Source organism: Oncorhynchus mykiss, chromosome 1, assembly GCF_013265735.2.
Source record: "Oncorhynchus mykiss isolate Arlee chromosome 1, USDA_OmykA_1.1, whole genome shotgun sequence".
NCBI classification, from domain to species: Eukaryota; Metazoa; Chordata; class Actinopteri; order Salmoniformes; family Salmonidae; genus Oncorhynchus; species Oncorhynchus mykiss.
The window spans coordinates 85,186,576-85,207,833 of NC_048565.1; the positions used below are offsets into that span (position 1 = coordinate 85,186,576).

At 47.6% G+C, this 21,258-nt stretch overlaps 1 protein-coding gene across 4 annotated transcripts in view; it reads right to left on the reverse strand.

Moving 5' to 3' along the window:
* Positions 1-20,694, reverse strand: part of LOC110516660 (probable methyltransferase TARBP1) — a 35,326-nt gene extending 14,632 nt beyond the window's left edge. Inside the window, exons 1-23 of one of the 4 annotated variants that reach the window (XM_036987592.1) lie at positions 19,566-20,694; positions 19,309-19,412; positions 19,124-19,193; positions 18,881-19,029; positions 17,771-17,823; positions 17,527-17,624; positions 16,832-16,967; positions 15,926-16,022; positions 15,673-15,762; positions 12,431-12,587; positions 11,846-12,211; positions 11,251-11,348; positions 9,863-10,015; positions 9,408-9,637; positions 7,109-7,334; positions 6,585-6,773; positions 5,474-5,679; positions 4,328-4,399; positions 1,721-1,841; positions 1,252-1,362; positions 1,017-1,166; positions 497-583; positions 301-390 (exon numbers count right to left, since the gene is read on the reverse strand). In XM_036987592.1, the coding sequence (XP_036843487.1) occupies positions 325-390; positions 497-583; positions 1,017-1,166; positions 1,252-1,362; positions 1,721-1,841; positions 4,328-4,399; positions 5,474-5,679; positions 6,585-6,773; positions 7,109-7,334; positions 9,408-9,637; positions 9,863-10,015; positions 11,251-11,348; positions 11,846-12,211; positions 12,431-12,587; positions 15,673-15,762; positions 15,926-16,022; positions 16,832-16,967; positions 17,527-17,624; positions 17,771-17,823; positions 18,881-19,029; positions 19,124-19,193; positions 19,309-19,412; positions 19,566-20,577 (4,041 nt within the window). In that variant the 5' untranslated portion in view covers positions 20,578-20,694 and the 3' untranslated portion in view covers positions 301-324. Of the gene's footprint in view, positions 1-300; positions 391-496; positions 584-1,016; positions 1,167-1,251; positions 1,363-1,720; positions 1,842-4,327; positions 4,400-5,473; positions 5,680-6,584; positions 6,774-7,108; positions 7,335-9,407; positions 9,638-9,862; positions 10,016-11,250; positions 11,349-11,845; positions 12,212-12,430; positions 12,588-15,672; positions 15,763-15,925; positions 16,023-16,831; positions 16,968-17,526; positions 17,625-17,770; positions 17,824-18,880; positions 19,030-19,123; positions 19,194-19,308; positions 19,413-19,565 lie in introns of those variants that run through there. The other 3 variants (XM_036987587.1, XM_036987580.1, XM_036987589.1) reach the window with 3 other exon arrangements.
* Positions 20,695-21,258: the final 564 nt, after the last annotated feature.

Sequence of the window (21,258 nt, forward strand, 5' to 3'; positions counted from 1 at the left end):
GAGACAGAGAGAGATGGAGAGATAGAGAGAGAGACAGAGAGAGAGAGACGGAGAGAGAGAGAGAGAGAGAGAGATGGAGAGATAGAGAGATACAGAGACGGAGAGAGAGAGAGAGAGAGATGGAGAGAGAGACAGAGAGAGATGGAGAGATAGAGAGAGAGACAGAGAGAGAGAGACGGAGAGAGAGAGAGAGAGAGAGAGAGATGGAGACGGAGAGAGAGAGAGAGAGACAGAGAGACAGAGAGATAGAGATACAGAGAGAGATACATACAGAGAGAAGGGAGAGAGATACAGAGAGAAGGGAGAGAAGTGTGAACACTGAAGTTATGACTGAAACACACTGAAACACAACTGGAGGATCGTGTCCAGGGCCTTAAGCCACTGTACTGCCTGGTGTGGAGGGACACAGAGGAGGAGGAGAGGGGCTCAGGAGAAGGGAGAAGAGTCCCCGGTGCTTTGAAGGTTTTACTTTATGATGGTCACATGTGGCTCTTACCTTCTCCTTGAGTTGAGGCATGATGATGTTGAGGTGGACCAACACAGACAGGAAGGTACAGACACTGGTCTTGGTCTTCTCTTGATCCTGTTCAGACACAAACCACATCAATTAGACACATTGGCTATAGATCAATATTGACTATTACAAGTTCTTTAAGCCAGTGAAAATAGAAGCCACTTTTCATTCAGTGACAATACAATAGATGCCAGTTTTTGTGGTATTGTGTGGTACAGTGGGTAAGAGCATGGCACTAGCAACACCAAGGTTGAGGGTTCAATTCCCGAAAAGGGTAAGCACTCACCACCCTGAAGCAGGCCCAGAGTCAGTCTGTATTCTGGGTCCTGGACTAGGATTAAAACCATCTGCCACTCACCACCCTGAAGCAGGCCCAGAGTCAGTCTGTATTCAGGGTACTGGACTAAGATTAAAACCATGTGCCACTCACCACCCTGAAGCAGGCCCAGAGTCAGTCTGTATTCAGGGTACTGGACTAAGATTAAAACCATCTGCCACTCACCACACTGAAGCAGGCCCAGAGTCGGTCTATGTGTTCAGGATACTGGACTAGGATTAGAACCATCTTCCACTCTATCAGGTACTTGACTGAGGCCTGGTTACTGACGAAACCTGCCTCAAACACACGACCCAGAACGGTACCTACAAACTCCTGGATGAACACAAACACAGGGTTAATAGAGGTTTCATTCAGGTGTGTGTGTGTGTGTGTGTGTGTGTGTGTGTGTGTGTCTCACCCCTCTCAGTTTGGGCAGCAGCATCAGTAGTGTCTGCCACACCCTGTTCTTGACACGATGCTGCAGGGAGTTGCTATAGTAACGCTGTTTTGACTTCGATATGGCCTCATCCTGAAAGAGAAAAAGACTTAAAACTACACATGAACTAATAACTACTGTGTTGGAGCTCAGGGAGATGGACAGTGGTCTTTAATATATTACTGCAGTATGAACTGGATTAATGTGTGTGATGCTATGAACACACACACTGAATGAGTAGACATCGTGGACTATAAACAAGCCAAATCTCCAGCTGTGTCAGTCTTCCCTTGATTCCTACGGTCCTCTCTGGTCACCTCCTCCTCAAAATGAATTGGAGGATAAGATCTCAGAGGAGGAACCTAGGATGTTCTCCTGTAATGTATTTTGAGAAGGAGGTAAGGAGAGAGGACGCGAGGAAAGACTAATTGAGGAAGAGCCCTGGTCTTACCTTTTTAAGCAAGCAGAGAACCAGTTCTTCCATCAGTCTCTCATGCAGCTGATTGGAGGGCTGGAGGCGGCTGAGGAACGCCACGACACACACACGTGGGAACTGGTCATCCCGGTTATCACTGCCAGAGAGAAAGAGAAAGCTTAGAGATAAATGTATCTCTGCAGAGAAATAGGGACTACATTCACTGTTGACTATAGTACAAAGAAGGTCCACTATTGTCAGTGATGTGGTCGACTCCATGTTTTTATAGCCTGAATACACTACAGTGAGGGTCAGGTACTAGGTTCCAGTCCCACTACAGTGAGGGTCAGGTAATATGTCCCAGTCCCACTACAGTGAGGGGTCAGGTAATATGTTCCAGTCCCACTACAGTGAGGGGTCAGGCAATATGTTCCAGTCCCACTACAGTGAGGGGTCAGGTAATATGTTCCAGTCCCACTACAGTGAGGGGTCAGGTAATATGTTCCAGTCCCACTACAGTGAGGGTCAGGTAATATGTTCCAGTCCCACTACAGTGAGGGGTCAGGTAATATGTTCCAGTCCCACTACAGTGAGGGGTCAGGTAATATGTTCCAGTAACACTACAGTGAGGGGTCAGGCAATATGTTCCAGTCCCACTACAGTGAGGGGTCAGGTACTATGTTCCAGTCCCACTACAGTGAGGGGTCAGGTAATATGTTCCAGTCCCACTACAGTGAGGGGTCAGGTAATATGTTCCAGTCCCACTACAGTGAGGGGTCAGGTAATATGTTCCAGTCCCACTACAGTGAGGGGTCAGGTAATATGTTCCAGTCCCACTACAGTGAGGGGTCAGGTAATATGTTCCAGTCCCACTACAGTGAGGGGTCAGGTAATATGTTCCAGTCCCACTACAGTGAGGGGTCAGGCAATATGTCCCAGTCCCACTACAGTGAGGGGTCAGGTAATATGTTCCAGTCCCACTACAGTGAGGGGTCAGGTAATATGTTCCAGTCCCACTACAGTGAGGGGTCAGGTAATATGTCCCAGTCCCACTACAGTGAGGGGTCAGGTAATATGTTCCAGTCCCACTACAGTGAGGGGTCAGGTAATATGTCCCAGTCCCACTACAGTGAGGGGTCAGGTAATATGTTCTAGTCCCACTACAGTGAGGGTCAGGTAATATGTCCCAGTCCCACTACAGTGAGGGGTCAGGTTATAGGTTCCAGTCCCACTACATTATAGTACAGCAGACAAGACTACAGTAGAGTACAGTATAGTACAGTAGACTACAGTATAGTACAGTAGACTATAGTACAGTACAGTAGACTATAGTACAGTATAGTACAGTAGACTAGAGTACAGTACAGTATAGTAGAGTACCATAGACTACAGTAGACTACAGCATAGTACAGTAGACTACAGTAGAGTACACTACAGCACACTATAGTACAATAGAGTAGACTACACATAGTACAGTAGACTACAGTATAGTACAGGACAGTAAACTACTGTATAGTACAGGAGAGTACTGTGTATAGTAGATTACAGTAGACTACAGTATAGTACAGGACAGTAGACTACAGTATAGTACAGGACAGTAGACTACAGAACAGTACAGTAGACTACAGTATAGTACAGTAGACTAGAGTACAGTACAGTATAGTAGAGTACCATAGACTACAGTATAGTACAGTACACTATAGTATAGTACAGTAGACTACACTATAGTACAATACACTACAGTATAGTACAGTAGACTACCGTATAGTACAGTAGACTACCGTATAGTACAGTAGACTACCGTATAGTACAGTACACTACAGTATAGTAGACTACAGTACAGTAGACTATAGTACAGTACACTATAGTATAGTACAGTAGACTACAGTACACTAGGGTACAGTAGATTACACTATAGTACAATACACTACAGTATAGTACAGTACACTACAGTACACTACAGTACAGTAGACTACCGTATAGTACAGTACACTACAGTACAGTAGACTACAGTACAGTACAATAAACTACAGTATAGTACAGTACACTATAGTACAGTACAGTAGACTACAGTACACTAGGGTACAGTAGATTACACTATAGTACAATACACTACAGTATAGTACAGTACACTACAGTACACTACAGTACAGTAGACTACCGTATAGTACAGTACACTACAGTACAGTAGACTACAGTACAGTACAATAAACTACAGTATAGTACAGAACACTATAGTACAGTACAATAAACTACAGTATAGTACAGTACACTATAGTACAGTACAGTAGACTACCGTAAAGTACAGTACACTATAGTACAGCACAGTACACTATAGTACAGTACACTACACTATAGTACAGTACACAATAGTACAGTACAGTACACTACAGTGTAGTACAGTAAACTACACTATAGTACAGTACACAATAGTACAGTACACTACAGTGTAGTACAGTAAAATACAGTATAGTACAGTAGACTATAGTACAGTACACTACAGTATAGTACAGTACACTATATATAGTACAGTACAGTAAACTACAGTATAGTACAGTAGACTATAGCATAGTACAGTAAACTACAGTATAGTACAGTACAGTAGACTACACTATAGTAGATGAAGTGAGTTCAGCAGCTGACCTGGGGACTGCAGTGTTAGCAGCACACTCCTCTCCAAGCCTCTCCACATAGACCTGAACCTCCTGGATCAGCCTATGGAGAAGACAATCCATTATCCAGACAAGACCCTCAGTCCACAACAACCACTCCAATAACACACTCTCTCACATTCTCTGTCTCTTCTCGCTCACATTCTCTGACTCTCGCTCACATTCTCTGTCTCTTCTCGCTCACATCCTCTGTGTCTTCTCGCTCACATTCTCTGTCTCTTCTCGCTCACATTCTCTGTCTCTTCTCGCTCACATTCTCTGTCTCTTCTCGCTCACATTCTCTGTCTCTTCTCGCTCACATTCTCTGTCTCTTCTCGCTCACATTCTCTGACTCTTCTCGCTCACATTCTCTGACTCTTCTCGCTCACATTCTCTGACTCTTCTCGCTCACATTCTCTGACTCTTCTCGCTCACATTCTCTGACTCTTCTCGCTCACATTCTCTGACTCTCGCTCACATTCTTTGACTCTTCTCGCTCACATTCTTTGACTCTTCTCGCTCACATTCTCTGACTCTTCTCGCTCACATTCTCTGACTCTTCTCGCTCACATTCTCTGACTCTTCTCGCTCACATTCTCTGACTCTTCTCGCTCACATTCTCTGACTCTTCTCGCTCACATTCTCTGACTCTTCTCGCTCACATTCTCTGACTCTTCTCGCTCACATTCTCTGACTTCTCGCTCACATTCTCTGACTCTTCTCGCTCACATTCTCTGACTCTTCTCGCTCACATTCTCTGACTCTTCTCGCTCACATTCTCTGACTCTTCTCGCTCACATTCTCTGACTCTTCTCGCTCACATTCTCTGACTCTTCTCGCTCACATTCTCTGACTCTTCTCGCTCACATTCTCTGACTCTTCTCGCTCACATTCTCTGACTCTTCTCGCTCACATTCTTTGACTCTTCTCGCTCACATTCTCTGACTCTTCTCGCTCACATTCTCTGACTCTTCTCGCTCACATTCTCTGACTCTTCTCGCTCACATTCTCTGACTCTTCTCGCTCACATTCTCTGACTCTTCTCGCTCACATTCTCTGACTCTTCTCGCTCACATTCTCTGACTCTCGCTCACATTCTCTGACTCTCGCTCACATTCTCATTCTTTCACACACCAACCTTTGGTCCCTCCTGAACACAGGTCCATACACACATGCCTCAGCCAGGATGTCAAGGTGCAGTAGGGCACTGGAGAACATGGCATCTGATTGGCTCTCGCCTTCACTTCCTGGGCCAGTGGGCAGCCAGGTGTGGCAGCAGTGTTGGATCAGAACGTTGAATACACCAGTCTTGGCCTGGGAGAGTTCCATCAACTCAATGGCTATCTAGAGATTGAGAGGAGTCAGGTTAATTACACATCAGTTGTGTCCACATCAACGCTGTGTTTTAATACTCATAATAACCACAACATGTTCTGCTAAACACTTGGAACTAATTGCCAAGTCACATTTATCCTGTGAATATGTACCCCATGCCTCCCTCTAGTTACCTGTTGTAGAGTAACAGTGAGCCCAGGTGTTGATACCCCATGCCTCCCTCTAGTTACCTGTTGTAGAGTAACAGTGAGCCCAGGTGTTGATACCCCATGCCTCCCTCTAGTTACCTGTTGTAGAGTAACAGTGAGCCCAGGTGTTGATACCCCATGCCTCCCTCTAGTTACCTGTTGTAGAGTAACAGTGAGCCCAGGTGTTGATACCCCATGCCTCCCTCTAGTTACCTGTTGTAGAGTAACAGTGAACCCAGGTGTTGATACCCCATGCCTCCCTCTAGTTACCTGTTGTAGAGTAACAGTGAGCCCAGGTGTTGATACCCCATGCCTCCCTCTAGTTACCTGTTGTAGAGTAACAGTGAACCCAGGTGTTGATACCCCATGCCTCCCTCTAGTTACCTGTTGTAGAGTAACAGTGAACCCAGGTGTTGATACCCCATGCCTCCCTCTAGTTACCTGTTGTAGAGTAACAGTGAACCCAGGTGTTGATACCCCATGCCTCCCTCTAGTTACCTGTTGTAGAGTAACAGTGAACCCAGGTGTTGATACCCCATGCCTCCCTCTAGTTACCTGTTGTAGAGTAACAGTGAACCCAGGTGTTGATACCCCATGCCTCCCTCTAGTTACCTGTTGTAGAGTAACAGTGAACCCAGGTGTTGATACCCCATGCCTCCCTCTAGTTACCTGTTGTAGAGTAACAGTGAACCCAGGTGTTGATACCCCATGCCTCCCTCTAGTTACCTGTTGTAGAGTAACAGTGAGCCCAGGTGCCTGCTCCTCTGTTAACTCCAGCAGGCTGTGGTGAAAGGCCATGGTCACAAAGCCCTGCAGGGTGGGCCAGAAGTCATGAGGGTTACTGCTCAGTCCCAGCACCAGCTTCCAGGAGACAGTCACAGCCTCTACACACAGGGCCTCCTCAGACAGCGCCACCTGGTGGAGGGAGGGAGAAACACAGGTTCACTATTTCATATTGCCTTATCAGAAGCCATATAAAGCAGGACATAAATTACTTGGCCACATGACCACTGAAACACTGTTGCAGTCTAAATCAGCTGTTAAACAAAACCAAGGCTTGGATTTCACGATCTTTCCCCATAGACTGCTTACAAGGTAAGGAAACATGTTGTTTTGCAATTTGGGTGAACTATTCCTTTAAACATGGTTATTGGTGTGAACAAGCCTGTAGTAGAGAGCTGGGTGAGATAGAATGTCTCAGCCAGGTAGTGGACATGACAATATCAGCTGTAGTCAATGCTAAGACTCACCTGTGGCAACATGGAGGCCATGAAGTCCAGTACAGGCAGTACCAGGCCACTGGGCAGCAGAGACAGAGCCTCTATAGCAGCCTGGAGGGACCCTGACGCCCTGGGGAGCTCCAGGGGCCCGGGTGGGCCTATTCTCCTCCCGTATCCCAGACACGTCCACTGGTCCCGGATGAAATGAGCTGCCATACGGCCCCAGTCCTTGAGGAGAGGACCCTGCTCTGAAACACTGTGACAGATGACAAACTCTTAATATTTCAGAGATATTGGCAAGGCCCACTGATTACTACTATCTCCCAGACAACACATCTACTAGGGACCTCTGATTACTACTATCTCCCAGACAACACATCTACCAGGGACCTCTGATTACTACTATCTCCCAGACAACACATCTACCAGGGACCTCTGATTACTACTATCTCCCAGACAACACATCTACCAGGGACCTCTGATTACTACTATCTCCCAGACAACACATCTACCAGGGACCTCTGATTACTACTATCTCCCAGACAACACATCTACCAGGGACCTCTGATTACTACTATCTCCCAGACAACACATCTACCAGGGACCTCTGATTACTACTATCTCCCAGACAACACATCTACCAGGGACCTCTGATTACTACTGTCTCCCAGACAACACATCTACTAGGGACCTCTGATTACTACTATCTCCCAGACAACACATCTGCTAGGGACCTTCCGATTACTACTATCTCCCAGACAACACATCTACTAGGGACCTCTGATTACTACTATCTCCCTGACAACACATCTACTAGGGACCTCTGATTACTACTATCTCCCTGACAACACATCTACTAGGGACCTCTGATTACTACTATCTCCCTGACAACACATCTACTAGGGACCTCTGATTACTACTATCTCCCAGACAACACATCTACTAGGGACCTCCGATTACTACTATCTCCCAGACAACACATCTACTAGGGACCTCTGATTACTACTATCTCCCTGACAACACATCTACTAGGGACCTCTGATTACTACTATCTCCCAGACAACACATCTACTAGGGACCTCCGATTACTACTATCTCCCAGACAACACATCTACTAGGGACCTCCGATTACTACTATCTCCCAGACAACACATCTCCCAGACAACACATTTATTAGGGACCTCTGAATACCCAAAAATAGCTTTTAGTTTTAGGGAAAGGAGAAAAAAAAAACTAACTTGCCAAATAGTTGTGTTAAGATGTCTTAAAACGACTAGAGTGGATCTAAGAGGTTTATTGTTATATGTTCTGTTGTATTTAAATTCTTAATGCACGTAATGTGCACGTGAGTTATAGGTCCTGTGGCTCAGTTGTAAAGCATAGCATTTGGAACACCAGGGTTGCGGGTTCTATTCCCACGGGGATCAGTATGAAAATAATAAAACACATGAAAATGTATGCACTCACTGCTGTAAGTCCCTTTGGAAAAGAGTGTCTGCTAATTCATTTAAAACGTTTTTAAAAAATAAGAGGTGTGTGGGTGGAGGAGGGTTAGGCTGGGTGGTGTAATATGTATAGGTAACAGGAATGTGGATGTTGTGTTTTTACTTAGCTATTTTTAACATTTCTTAAGGACTCTTGGAAGACTAGCCCTTGGGCTAAAAGAGATCCTAATAAAATCTATACATTTCTATTGGACACTAAATAATCTGCTACACAACCAAAACAAACAGCAAATAAATCCAACAAGTTGTTAGAGTCCCTGGCTTGATGTAATCATTGTGTGCTGGGAATATGGGACCAAATACTAAACTTGACTACTTTAATACACATAAGTTGATTTGACCCGATACTTTTGGTCCCATAAAAAGGGGGGACTATGTACCTTTAATTTCTAAACGGTTCACCCTATATGGAGGACAATACCCTCAAATTAAATCTGTCAGTCTGAACTTTAACCTCATTGTCATTGTATCAATCCAAAGTGCTGGAGTACAGAGACAAAACAACAACAAATGTGTCACTGTCCCAATACATTAGCAGCTCACTGTATGTAGATGTGCATATCCTTGACACAATCTCCATTTGACCTGTAACCTCTGGGAGATGGGTTTTCTCCCACATGTAAATTCCAGGTTGAACAGCAAATTATTGAAGAGCATGTGACCAAAACAGTCACAATTTAGAGCCGTGACTGGCAGAGAAACGAGGGTCATATAGTGTTTATACTAGTGGTTTACTATACAACACATTATCCTGATGATACAGTACATCTGCATTTAAACAATAACATGCCTTCTATATACTACACAAAGTGTTCTGTACTGACCCTGTTGACTGAGCTGCAGTTGGAGGTTTCAGCAGGGTCTGGTTGAAGTTGACCAGAGAGAGAGGAGGGGCTGGGGGTGGAGCAGGGGAGTAGAAGTAGCTAGACAGATGGACCAGTAGAATCGTGGTCTCTGATTGGAGGTTGAACACTCCCAACGCTGCAACCTCACAGGTCATGGCCAACGACGCCATGGCAACCGCCCTGGACACCTGACCCGCCACAGAGGGGATCTAAGAGAAACACACACAAGTCCCTTCCAGTTTTATAGTGAAAACCATGGTGAATATAAACATGACATGACAAATAGCAGTTCAACTAGTCTTTTTGAAATCAGAGTCTAACTGCTAAAGAAAATATCCCATTTTTCAAATTGACACACGAATCCAATTATGTATGAAGTGACTAGCGAAGGAGAGCAGCCTGAGAGAGGGGAGGTCGATCCTGGAATACTGTACCTGGTCAGCTTCTAGGGTCCTCAGGACGTATCTGAGGAGTCTGGGGAAATAGGCCTCCTGTACCTTGGAGTGGTTCCACTCTAACACACTGTACATCAGCACCACCTCCTTCAGCACTGACAGGTAGAGCTCAGCACGCTCTACATCACATAGCTGGAGAGGACAGACAAACAAAACACAGGCGGAGGACAAATGCAGGTACATGATCAATGTTGTAGGATGTGAGATTGAGTGAGTGACAGTGAGTGAGTGAGTGAGTGAGTGAGTGAGTGAGTGAGTGAGTGAGTGACAGTGAGAGCGAGTGACAGTGAAAGCGAGAGAGAGTGACAGTGAAAGCGAGAGTGACAGTGAGTGAGTGAGTGAGTGAGTGAGTGAGTGAGTGAGTGAGTAAAAGCGAGAGAGAGTGACAGTGAAAGCGAGAGAGAGTGACAGTGAAAGCGAGAGTGACAGTGAGTGAGTGAGTGAGTAAGTGAGTGAGTGAGTGAGTGAGTGAGTGAGTGAGTGAGTGACAGTGAGAGCGAGTGACAGTGAAAGCGAGAGAGAGTGACAGTGAAAGCGAGAGTGACAGTGAGTGAGTGAGTGAGTGAGTGAGTGAGTGAGTAAAAGCGAGAGAGAGTGACAGTGAAAGCGAGAGAGAGTGACAGTGAAAGCGAGAGTGACAGTGAGTGAGTGAGTGAGTGAGTGAGTGAGTGAGTGAGTGAGTAAAAGCGAGAGAGAGTGAGTGACAGTGAGTGAGTGAGTGTTATGGATTTTATGAATAATGACTAAATGACGTATACATTTAACGTAGAACTATACCTAACAGAATTACTACCCTGTCACTGTATGAAACTTATTAGAATCATAAAACTAAATCTAATGTGTGTAGTTTTAGTCAAAAATTAGAACAAGGACTTTCTGTTCCTTTTTAGTATGTAAGCAGGGTGTAAGTGAGAAACAAAATGGAGCGATCGTCAGACAAGCTGGAACACTGTGTTCCTTACAGGACATTCTGTCCCCACCCAGGGAGGGGAGAGACCTTGGGCTTGTAGTAGATTGTTTAACAGGTGGCAGACTATTTACGAATAGAAGAAGACTTGTGAACTATGTTGCCATTGTATCTGAGAGGAGGAGGGACATTTATGACGAAATGTGAGGTATATAGACCAATGTTCCAGAAATGATAGGCAGAGCTCTCATAAATAAACATTCCTGACAATTGTAGCTGGGCCTCCGTCTTATTCATTCCAACCAGTTTCCTACAAATCCTGGGTATCAGGCTGAGTAATCAATTTAATTGGGTTTATGAACACTGAGAACATAATTCTCTTGACAGTGAGTGAGTGAGTGAGTGAGTGAGTGAGTGAAAGCAAGAGAGAGTGACAGTGAGAGCGAGAGTGTGTGTTCACCTCCTGTAGTTCTCCACTCAGTCTTCGGAGGATAAACTCCTGAATGGGCTCCACCACGCCCAGAACCAGCGTTTCCATGGAGACCGTCACACTGTCTTCTGTATGAGACAGAAGACAAAAAACATATTATTTTTTAAACAATGAATGACATCTTATTTTGCATGTTTCCAGTGTTATGAATCAATGTGGATCATTACTAAGAATCAATTTGAATCACTGCTATGTATCACTACTTGAGTCAAGTAGAGCAGAGTAGAGTACAGTAGAGCACAGTAGAGTAGAGAACAGTACAGTACAGCAGAGTACAGCAGAGTACAGTAGAGTAGAACACAGTACAGTAGAGCACAGTAGTTTACAGCAGAATACAGTAGAGTACAGTAGAGTACAGTAGAGTACAGTAGAGTAGACCAGAGAACAGTACAGTACTGTAGAGTACAGCAGAGTACAGTAGAACACAGTACAGTAGAGCACAGTAGTTTACAGCAGAATACAGTAGAGTACAGTAGAGCAGAGAACAGTACAGTAGAGTACTGTGGAGTATAGTACAGCAGAGTACAGTACAGTACATTAGAATACAGTAGAGTGCAGTAGATACCTTGTTCTTTCTCTACTGCAGCAGGGGTGTGTCTGGCTGGTGTGAGCTGCAGTACTGCAGCAGGGGTGTGTCTGGCTGGTGTGAGCTGCAGTAATGCAGCAGGGGTGTGTCTGGCTGGTGTGAGCTGCAGTAGTCGTAGCAGCAGCTGCAGGCTCTTGTCAGTCTTGCGTAGCGGCAGGTAGACATTAGTGTGGAGCCTGCTCAGTGTGTCCAGTAGGGGGCGTAAGAGCGAGTCCATCCCACCGCTGACACCAGTAGTCTGCTCTCCTCCAGACCTCGGAGTCCTCCCCTCTATGTCAACACACAGTAGGATGGCCTTGGCTAGCAGCTCCGCCTCTCCTGGGTCTGGGACACTGTCTGTCTGGTCTGTTGGACGGCACAACAAAGTTCATCAGTACAGTCATCTATTCTGTATACTGGAGGTGAGTCCATCTACACATACTCGTATCTGCACCTGTTGATATTCTTCATCGGATAATACTCGGAATTGGAAAAACTGATTCAGCTGTGCCAGCCGGGACTCACCTGTGCCAGCCGGGACTCACCTGTGCCAGCCGGGACTCACCTGTGCCAGCCGGGACTCACCTGTGCTAGCCGGGACTCTGAGGAAGAGCTCCATTTGGTGTTGGACGTAGCCTCTCACAGTCTCTCTCTCTGGAGAGGTACTGGTACTGGTACCATCAGCTGATTCTCTGACACAGGGCCTGAAGCTGCCTTCACTGTCAGCCAGCCAGTCACACAGCTGGTGAGGAGACACAGAAACACAAGGGACAACTGATGGAAAAACACTAAATATTTAAAAACTGTTTGAAAAGATTAGAGCTCTTCCTCATTCCACCCCCACACAGTACCTGATTCCAGAGAACAGAGCTCTTCCCTCATTCCACCCCCACACAGTACCTGATTCCAGAGAACAGAGCTCTTCCCTCATTCCACCCCCACACAGTACCTGATTCCAGAGAACAGAGCTCTTCCTCATTCCACCCCCACACAGTACCTGATTCCAGAGGACAAAGCTCTTCCTCATTCCACCCCCACACAGTACCTGATTCCAGAGATCTTCCCTCATTCCAACCCCACACAGTACCTGATTCCAGAGAACAGAGCTCTTCCTCATTCCACCCCCACACAGTACCTGATTCCAGAGATCTTCCCTCATTCCACCCCCACACAGTACCTGATTCCAGAGAACAGAGCTCTTCCTCATTCCACCCCCACACAGTACCTGATTCCAGAGATCTTCCCTCATTCCACCCCCACACAGTACCTGATTCCAGAGAACAGAGCTCTTCCTCATTCCACCCCCACACAGTACCTGATTCCAGAGATCTTCCCTCATTCTACCCGCACACAGTACCTGATTCCAGAGATCTTCCCTCATTCCACCCCCACACAGTACCTGATTCCAGAGAACAGAGCTCTTCCTCATTCCACCCCCACACAGTACCTGATTCCAGAGAACAGAGCTCTTCCTCATTCCACCCCAACACAGTACCTGATTCCAGAGCTCTTCCTCATTCCACCCCCACACAGTACCTGATTCCAGAGAACAGAGCTCTTCACTCATTCCACCCCCACACAGTACCTGATTCCAGAGAACAGAGCTCTTCCCTCATTCCACCCCCACACAGTACCTGATTCCAGAGAACAGAGATCCTCCCTCATTCCACCCCCACACAGTACCTGATTCCAGAGGACAGAGCTCTTCCCTCATTCCACCCCCACACAGTACCTGATTCCAGAGGACAGAGCTCTTCCTCATTCCACCCCCACACAGTACCTGATTCCAGAGCTCTTCCTCATTCCACCCCCACACAGTACCTGATTCCAGAGAACAGAGATCCTCCCTCATTCCACCCCCACACAGTACCTGATTCCAGAGAACAGAGCTCTTCCTCATTCCACCCCCACACAGTACCTGATTCCAGAGAACAGAGCTCTTCCTCATTCCACCCCCACACAGTACCTGATTCCAGAGAACAGAGCTCTTCCTCATTCCACCCCCACACAGTACCTGATTCCAGAGGACAGAGCTCTTCCTCATTCCACCCCCACACAATACCTGATTCCAGAGAACAGAGCTCTTCCTCATTCCACCCCCACACGGTACCTGATTCCAGAGCTCTTCCTCATTCCACCCCCACACAGTACCTGATTCCAGAGGACAGAGCTCTTCCTCATTCCACCCCCACACAGTACATGATTCCAGAGGACAGAGCTCTTCCTGATTCCACCCCCACACAGTACCTGATTCCAGAGGACAGAGCTCTTCCTCATTCCACCCCCACACAGTACCTGATTCCAGAGGACAGAGCTCTTCCTTATTCCAACCCCACATAGTACCTGATTCCAGAGGACAGAGCTCTTCCTCATTCCACCCACACACAGTTCCTGATTCCAGAGGACAGAGCTCTTCCTCATTCCACCCCCACACAATACCTGATTCCAGAGGACAGAGCTCTTCCTCATTACACCCCCACACAGTTCCTGATTCCAGAGGACAGAGCTCTTTCCTCATTCCACCCCCACACAATACCTGATTCCAGAGAACAGAGCTCTTCCTCATTCCACCCCCACACAATACCTGATTCCAGAGAACAGAGCTCTTCCTCATTCCACCCCCACACAGTACCTGATTCCAGAGGACAGAGCTCTTCCTCATTCCACCCCCACACAGTACCTGATTCCAGAGGACAGAGCTCTTCCTCATTCCACCCCCACACAATACCTGATTCCAGAGGACAGAGCTCTTCCTCATTACACCCCCACACAGTTCCTGATTCCAGAGGACAGAGCTCTTTCCTCATTCCACCCCCACACAATACCTGATTCCAGAGAACAGAGCTCTTCCTCATTCCACCCCCACACAATACCTGATTCCAGAGAACAGAGCTCTTCCTCATTCCACCCCCACACAGTACCTGATTCCAGAGGACAGAGCTCTTCCTCATTCCACCCCCACACAGTACCTGATTCCAGAGGACAGAGCTCTTCCTCATTCCACCCCCACACAATACCCGATTCCAGAGATCAGAGCTCTTCCTCATTCCACCCCCACACAGTACCTGATTCCAGAGAACAGAGCTCTTCCTCATTCCACCCCCACATAGTACCTGATTCCAGAGAACAGAGCTCTTCCTCATTCCACCCCCACAAAGTACCTGATTCCAGAGGACAGAGCTCTTCCTCATTCCACCCCCACACAGTACCTGATTCCAGAGGACAGAGATCTTCCTCATTCCACCCCCACACAGTACCTGATTCCAGAGAACAGAGCTCTTCCTCATTCCACCCCCACACAGTACCTGATTCCAGAGGACAGAGCTCTTCCTCATTCCACCCCCACACAGTACCTGATTCCAGAGAACAGAGCTCTTCCTCATTCCACCCCCACACAGTACCTGATTCCAGAGAACAGAGCTCTTCCTCATTCCACCCCCACACAGTACCTGATTCCAGAGGACAGAGCTCTTCCTCATTCCACCCCCACACAGTACCTGATTCCAGAGGACAGAGCTCTTCCTCATTCCACCCCCACACAGTACCTGATTCCAGAGGACAGAGCTCTTCCTCATTCCACCCCCACACAGTACCTGATTCCAGAGGACAGAGCTCTTCCTCATTCCACCCCCACACAGTACCTGATTCCAGAGGACAAAGCTCCTCCCTCATTCCACCCCCACACAGTATCTGATTCCAGAGCTCTTCCTCATTCCACCCCCACACAGTATCTGATTCCAGAGGACAGAGCTCTTCCTCATTCCACCCCCACACAGTACCTGATTCCAGAGGACAGAGCTCTTCCTCATTCCACCCCCACACAGTACCTGATTCCAGAGCGGTGTTCCTCTACGTAGAGACTCGTCTGCTCTGAAATGCACCAGCAAACTAAACACATCATCCAATGTCACTAAGGTCTGCAAAAGATGGAACAAAGACAATCTAAATGGCAGTTGCTAAACAGATGTTGTCATTTGTACGCTGACAGCTATAAGCTCTTCTTCAACACTCTATTTGGGTGCAAAATGTCATCACTTTGTACCAAAGCCGCACAGCCTCAAACACATCATAGTGTCTTACCACATCTGTCAGGGAGAGGGCACTGTTCAGCAGGAAACACTGGGCAGCTCCTCTCAGTAGCACCTGGTGGGTGATCATAGTGCAGCGGAGCACCTCCCTGAGATACAACACAGAAATCATTAGGGACAGTTTCCCAGACACAGATTGCCCCTAGCCATCGACTTGAACAGTCTGTTCAACGGAGATTCATAGAATCCACACTTCCACACCAAGAAATGCCACTATGAACAAGAAATAATGAACCTTATGTCAAGTTAGAGTCTTAGAGACAATGTCTGCATCTGAAATGGTACCCTATTCCCTATGCAGGCAGCCAGGGACCAGGAGAGGGCAGGGAGGAAGATGGGACAGGGCCCAGGAGAGGGCAGGGAGGAAGATGGGACAGGGCCCAGGAGAGGGCAAGGAGGAAGGTGGGACAGGGCCCAGGAGAGGGCAGGGAGGAAGATGGGACAGGGACCAGGAGAGGGCAGGGAGGAAGATGGGACAGGGCCCAGGAGAGGGCAGGGAGGAAGATGGGACAGGGCCCAGGAGAGGGCAAGGAGGAAGGTGGGACAGGGCCCAGGAGAGGGCAAGGAGGAAGGTGGGACAGGGACCAGGAGAGGGCAGGGAGGAAGATGGGACAGGGACCAGGAGAGGGCAGGGAGGAAGATGGGACAGGGCCCAGGAGAGGACAGGGAGGAAGATGGGACAGGGTCTGAGAGAGGGCAGGAAGGAAGATGGGACAGGCTACCTGAGAGAGGGCAGGGTGGAAGGTGGGACAGGCTACCTGAGAGAGGGCAGGGAGGAAGATGGGACAGGGTCTGAGAGAGGGCAGGAAGGAAGATGGGACAGGCTACCTGAGAGAGGTCAGGGAGGAAGATGGGACAGGGCCTGAGAGAGGGCAGGGAGGAAGGTGGGACAGGCTACCTGAGAGCTTGCAGGCCTTCGGGGCCCAGGAGAGGGCAGGGAGGAAGGTGGGACAGGGCCCGAGAGAGGAAGAGGATGGGGACAGCACACCAGTGTTGAGAACCTAGCCGCTGGACAAGCTGCAGCAACACAGGACCTGAGGAGACAGAGGATCAACATTAGACCCTCTCTGATGAACAGTCATTACTGTTACAACAAGATGGAGCAACACAGGACCTGAGGAGACAGAGGATCAACATTAGACCCTCTCTGATGAACAGTCATTACTGTTACAACAAGCTGCAGCAACACAGGACCTGAGGAGACAGAGGATCAACATTAGACCCTCTCTGATGAACAGTCATTACTGTTACAACAAGATGGAGCAACACAGGACCTGAGGAGACAGAGGATCAACATTAGACCCTCTCTGATGAACAGTCATTACTGTTACAACAAGCTGCAGCAACACAGGACCTGAGGAGACAGAGGATCAACATTAGACCCTCTCTGATGAACAGTCATTACTGTTACAACAAGCTGCAGGACAAACATCTGGCTCAAGTTCAGTTGGGAGAAAACCTTTTTGAAATGTACATGAATTTGTCCAGTAATAAGAACCCAGATTTCCCTCTGCAAAAAGTTGTGCTACGGTGTATCCTACTGAACATGGCCCAGGTGATTCAGTGCCCTGTGATGAAGCTCTGTTACAGTACCTCTGTTCTCCTGTGGCAGGCTGCTGAAGAACGTGACCATGAAGACCTGCAGCTTGACTCCCAGCTCAGGACACTCTCCTACACTCTGTCCTGCAGTCCTGGAGATGAAGAGACATAACCTTCCTCAACAGTCACTCTAAATAGGCCTAACTCACTACTTCATCACTAGCAGAAACGGCATCATCTGTGAGTCTATAAATCAATATTGTGTTTTGCTGTTGTGCTGCTATGATCACTGGCTCACCTGTGAAAGAGGGAGCTTTCAGACATCACATCCATGAAAGGACCCAGAATGAACTGAGGAAGAAAGGATAAGAAGAGGTCAATCTCTCATACACTAACCACCTACTGTCCCTCATCATCTCACCCACCAAGACAACAAACTAAACAACGACCGCAAATACACCACTACTGAAAAGGAAGTTGCTGACTATTGTACATTCCCAATATGTCCTTCATACCATCACAGTCACCTAATCATCCCCAGCTTACAATCAGCTCATTCCTCCCCCCTCCTCTCCCCTGTAACTATTCCCCAGGTCACTGCTGTAGATGAGAATGTGTTCTCATTCAACTTCCCTGGTAAAATAAGGGTTAAATTAATAAAATAAACAAACTAATAACATAGAAAAGGGAAAAATAGAATTAGGTCAGTCTGGGTTGATGTTCTAACACTGACTGACAACTGTACCAGGTACCTGTGAGAAGGCCGGGGCGAAGGCCCACCTGGAGTCTGGGTTGATGTTCTAACACTGACTGACAACTGTACCAGGTACCTGTGAGAAGGCTGGGGCGAAGGCAGGGCGTCAGACCACCTGGAGTCTGGGTTGAAGTTCTAACACTGACTGATAACTGTACCAGGTACCTGTGAGAAGGCCGGGGCGAAGGCAGGGCGTCAGACCACCTGGAGTCTGGGTTGATGTTCTAACACTGACTGACAACTGTACCAGGTACCTGTGAGAAGGCCGGGGCGAAGGCCGGGGCGAAGGCAGGGCGTCAGACCACCTGGAGTCTGGGTTGATGTTCTATAACACTGACTGACAACTGTACCAGGTACCTGTGAGAAGGCCGGGGCGAAGGCAGGGCGTCAGACCACCTGGAGTCTGGGTTGATGTTCTATAACACTGACTGACAACTGTACCAGGTACCTGTGAGAAGGCCGGGGCGAAGGCCGGGGCGAAGGCAGGGCGTCAGACCACCTGGAGTCTGGGTTGATGTTCTATAACACTGACTGACAACTGTACCAGGTACCTGTGAGAAGGCCGGGGCGAAGGCCGGGGCGAAGGCAGGGCGTCAGACCACCTGGAGTCTGGGTTGATGTTCTATAACACTGACTGACAACTGTACCAGGTACCTGTGAGAAGGCCAGGGCGAAGGCAGGGCGTCGGAGCACCTGGAGTTCCAGTAGGTGATCCACTCCCTCTCTCATGACGGACTTGTTCTCACTGTGGAACATACGCTGGTACACACCCAGCAGCCATGACGGGTGGAACAGACTGACGCCTGAGAGAAGACAGATGGACGATTGGTAGGCAGTATTTAGTGGGATATAAAAGGTTTGGGTTGTCACCTTATGGTTGAGAGACACACACATCACCTTGACTATCATTGGCTGCTGTTTGGATCAACGTATGGATTCTGTTGAGCACAGGGCGGACCACGTGAATCTACACAACACAGAGGAACGGTAATAGTTCTTTACGACGTCATAATGGTGTTAGAAATGTATAATGCATTAGGAAGAGGGGTTTCATAGCAAGTGTTATCCATATTATATCTCACCTGGTTCTCCTCCAGTGTCTCCATAACCAAGGCATAGTCCTCCCAGAACTCTCTGAGCAGCTTGCATCTGTCTGGGGCCCATCTGAATATGATCTCCTCATTATCTACAAAGGACTCACATTGTTACAATTAGGTTAAACTATACAGTTCTAGAGACTTGAGTATTATTCTGTATAGTGAAGAACATATTTTAACATGGGTAATATTATAATCAAGCTTGTCTGTCTGAATGTCAGTCACATGTACCAGCATCTTACCTTCACTTGACACTGAACTGCTTGGAAACTCAACCGCCTCATCCTCTGACAGAGCGACACACCTTTTCAGCAGGTACAACGCCCGCTTCCGGGACACGTTGTCTTTGTGCGTCAGTCCATCTTGTAGAATCCTCCAGAACTGCAGAGAACAACGAGGGTCAGGTCGAGTATAGCTCAGACTTTGAGGAAGGGTGTGTTGCTGTACTTTAGCCGGAGAGAAGAGATAGTCCGAGAGAGTTGTTAAACACAGCAAGGCGCGTTCTGTCACCACAGGTGAGTCCGTGTTTGAGCTGTCACTCTTGTGCCAGCTACACAAATCCTCTAAAATGAACCGGAGTTTACTCGCTATCCCATCCTCGCTGTAGCAGTTGAGGAGAGTGAAAATAAGCCGAACGGTGATTTTGGAGACCAGAGCATCCGGTAACGTCTTGATACAGGACAGGGCAGATGAGAGGATCGACGTGGTCAATTCTTCGTTGGATGAGACAGCGGGTAGGATGACTGACATGGCTTCGATAGCCACGTCGATACCCAGCCGCCCCTCACCCTGGCCGGGAAGCTCTTCCTCTGTCTCCCCGTCTGGCAGCTGGAAGGATGGCAGGACAGCGCGGGCGACTTGCCCCGAAACGGCCGTGTCACACAGTGTGTTGATGCAGACAGAAAGAAGCCTGCACACAGCGATGGTGATTTCAGCCCTTCCATCTGGCACACGTTTACCTTTGCACGCCCCGTCTCCGTTAGAGACTTTCAAGAGAAGTGGTAAACATTGTGTCCAAATGATCGATTCAACTTTTCGTAGAAAGATGTCTCTTTTTGCAATTGAAAAGGCAACTTTGTCGCCATCGTCAGATGTGTCAGACTGGGGTAGTTTACCAATTCCATCAATAAACGTTGTCAGTGCCTCTACTCTTTCTGCGTCCGGCCACGAGTCAGTTGGCCAGCACAACGTGTTAAACAAAGTATCCGGATCATGGCAACTTGATAAAAGGGCATTGATTAAAATAGAAGACATTTCAAAAGCCGACTTCAATGTGTTCACAGAGATTCATACATGACCTCACGTTTCTTGTCGGTATGTAAACTTCCTGATACGTCACTCACCGTTGCCAAACGCAACTCTCGCGAGAGAAATAAACTTGCAGCAACCCAAAGCTTCAAACTAGCCCTACTGCACCATATTTGCAAATATGTATATAAATACATGTGGCTTACTTAACCTGAGGAATTGTTGTACTCTATACAACTCTCTCTATTACCTGCAAGTGGAAAAAGTTGTTTATTTTTATTTCAAACATCCCTAATCTGAGACAGACCCGCACCACTGACATGTACCCTTTATTTACCTAGGCAAGTCAGTTAAGAACAAATTCTTATTTACAATGATGGCCTACCCAGGCCAAACCCGGACGACACTGGGCCAATTGTGCGCCACCCAATCACGGCCAGATGTGATACAGCCTGGATTCAAACAAGGAACTGTAGTGACACCTCTTGCATTGAGATGCAGTGACTTCGACCGCTGCACCACTCTGGAGCCCAAGATAATTCCTGTCAGATACAAAATCTTCCCCCCCCTCTTTCTCTCGCTCTCTTAATGGCAGGTGCACTTGGTGCAACATGCAGGACATCAGACTGATTGTGTTGGGTGGTTGAGGCAGGACAGTCAGACTGATTGTGTTGGGTGGTTGAGGCA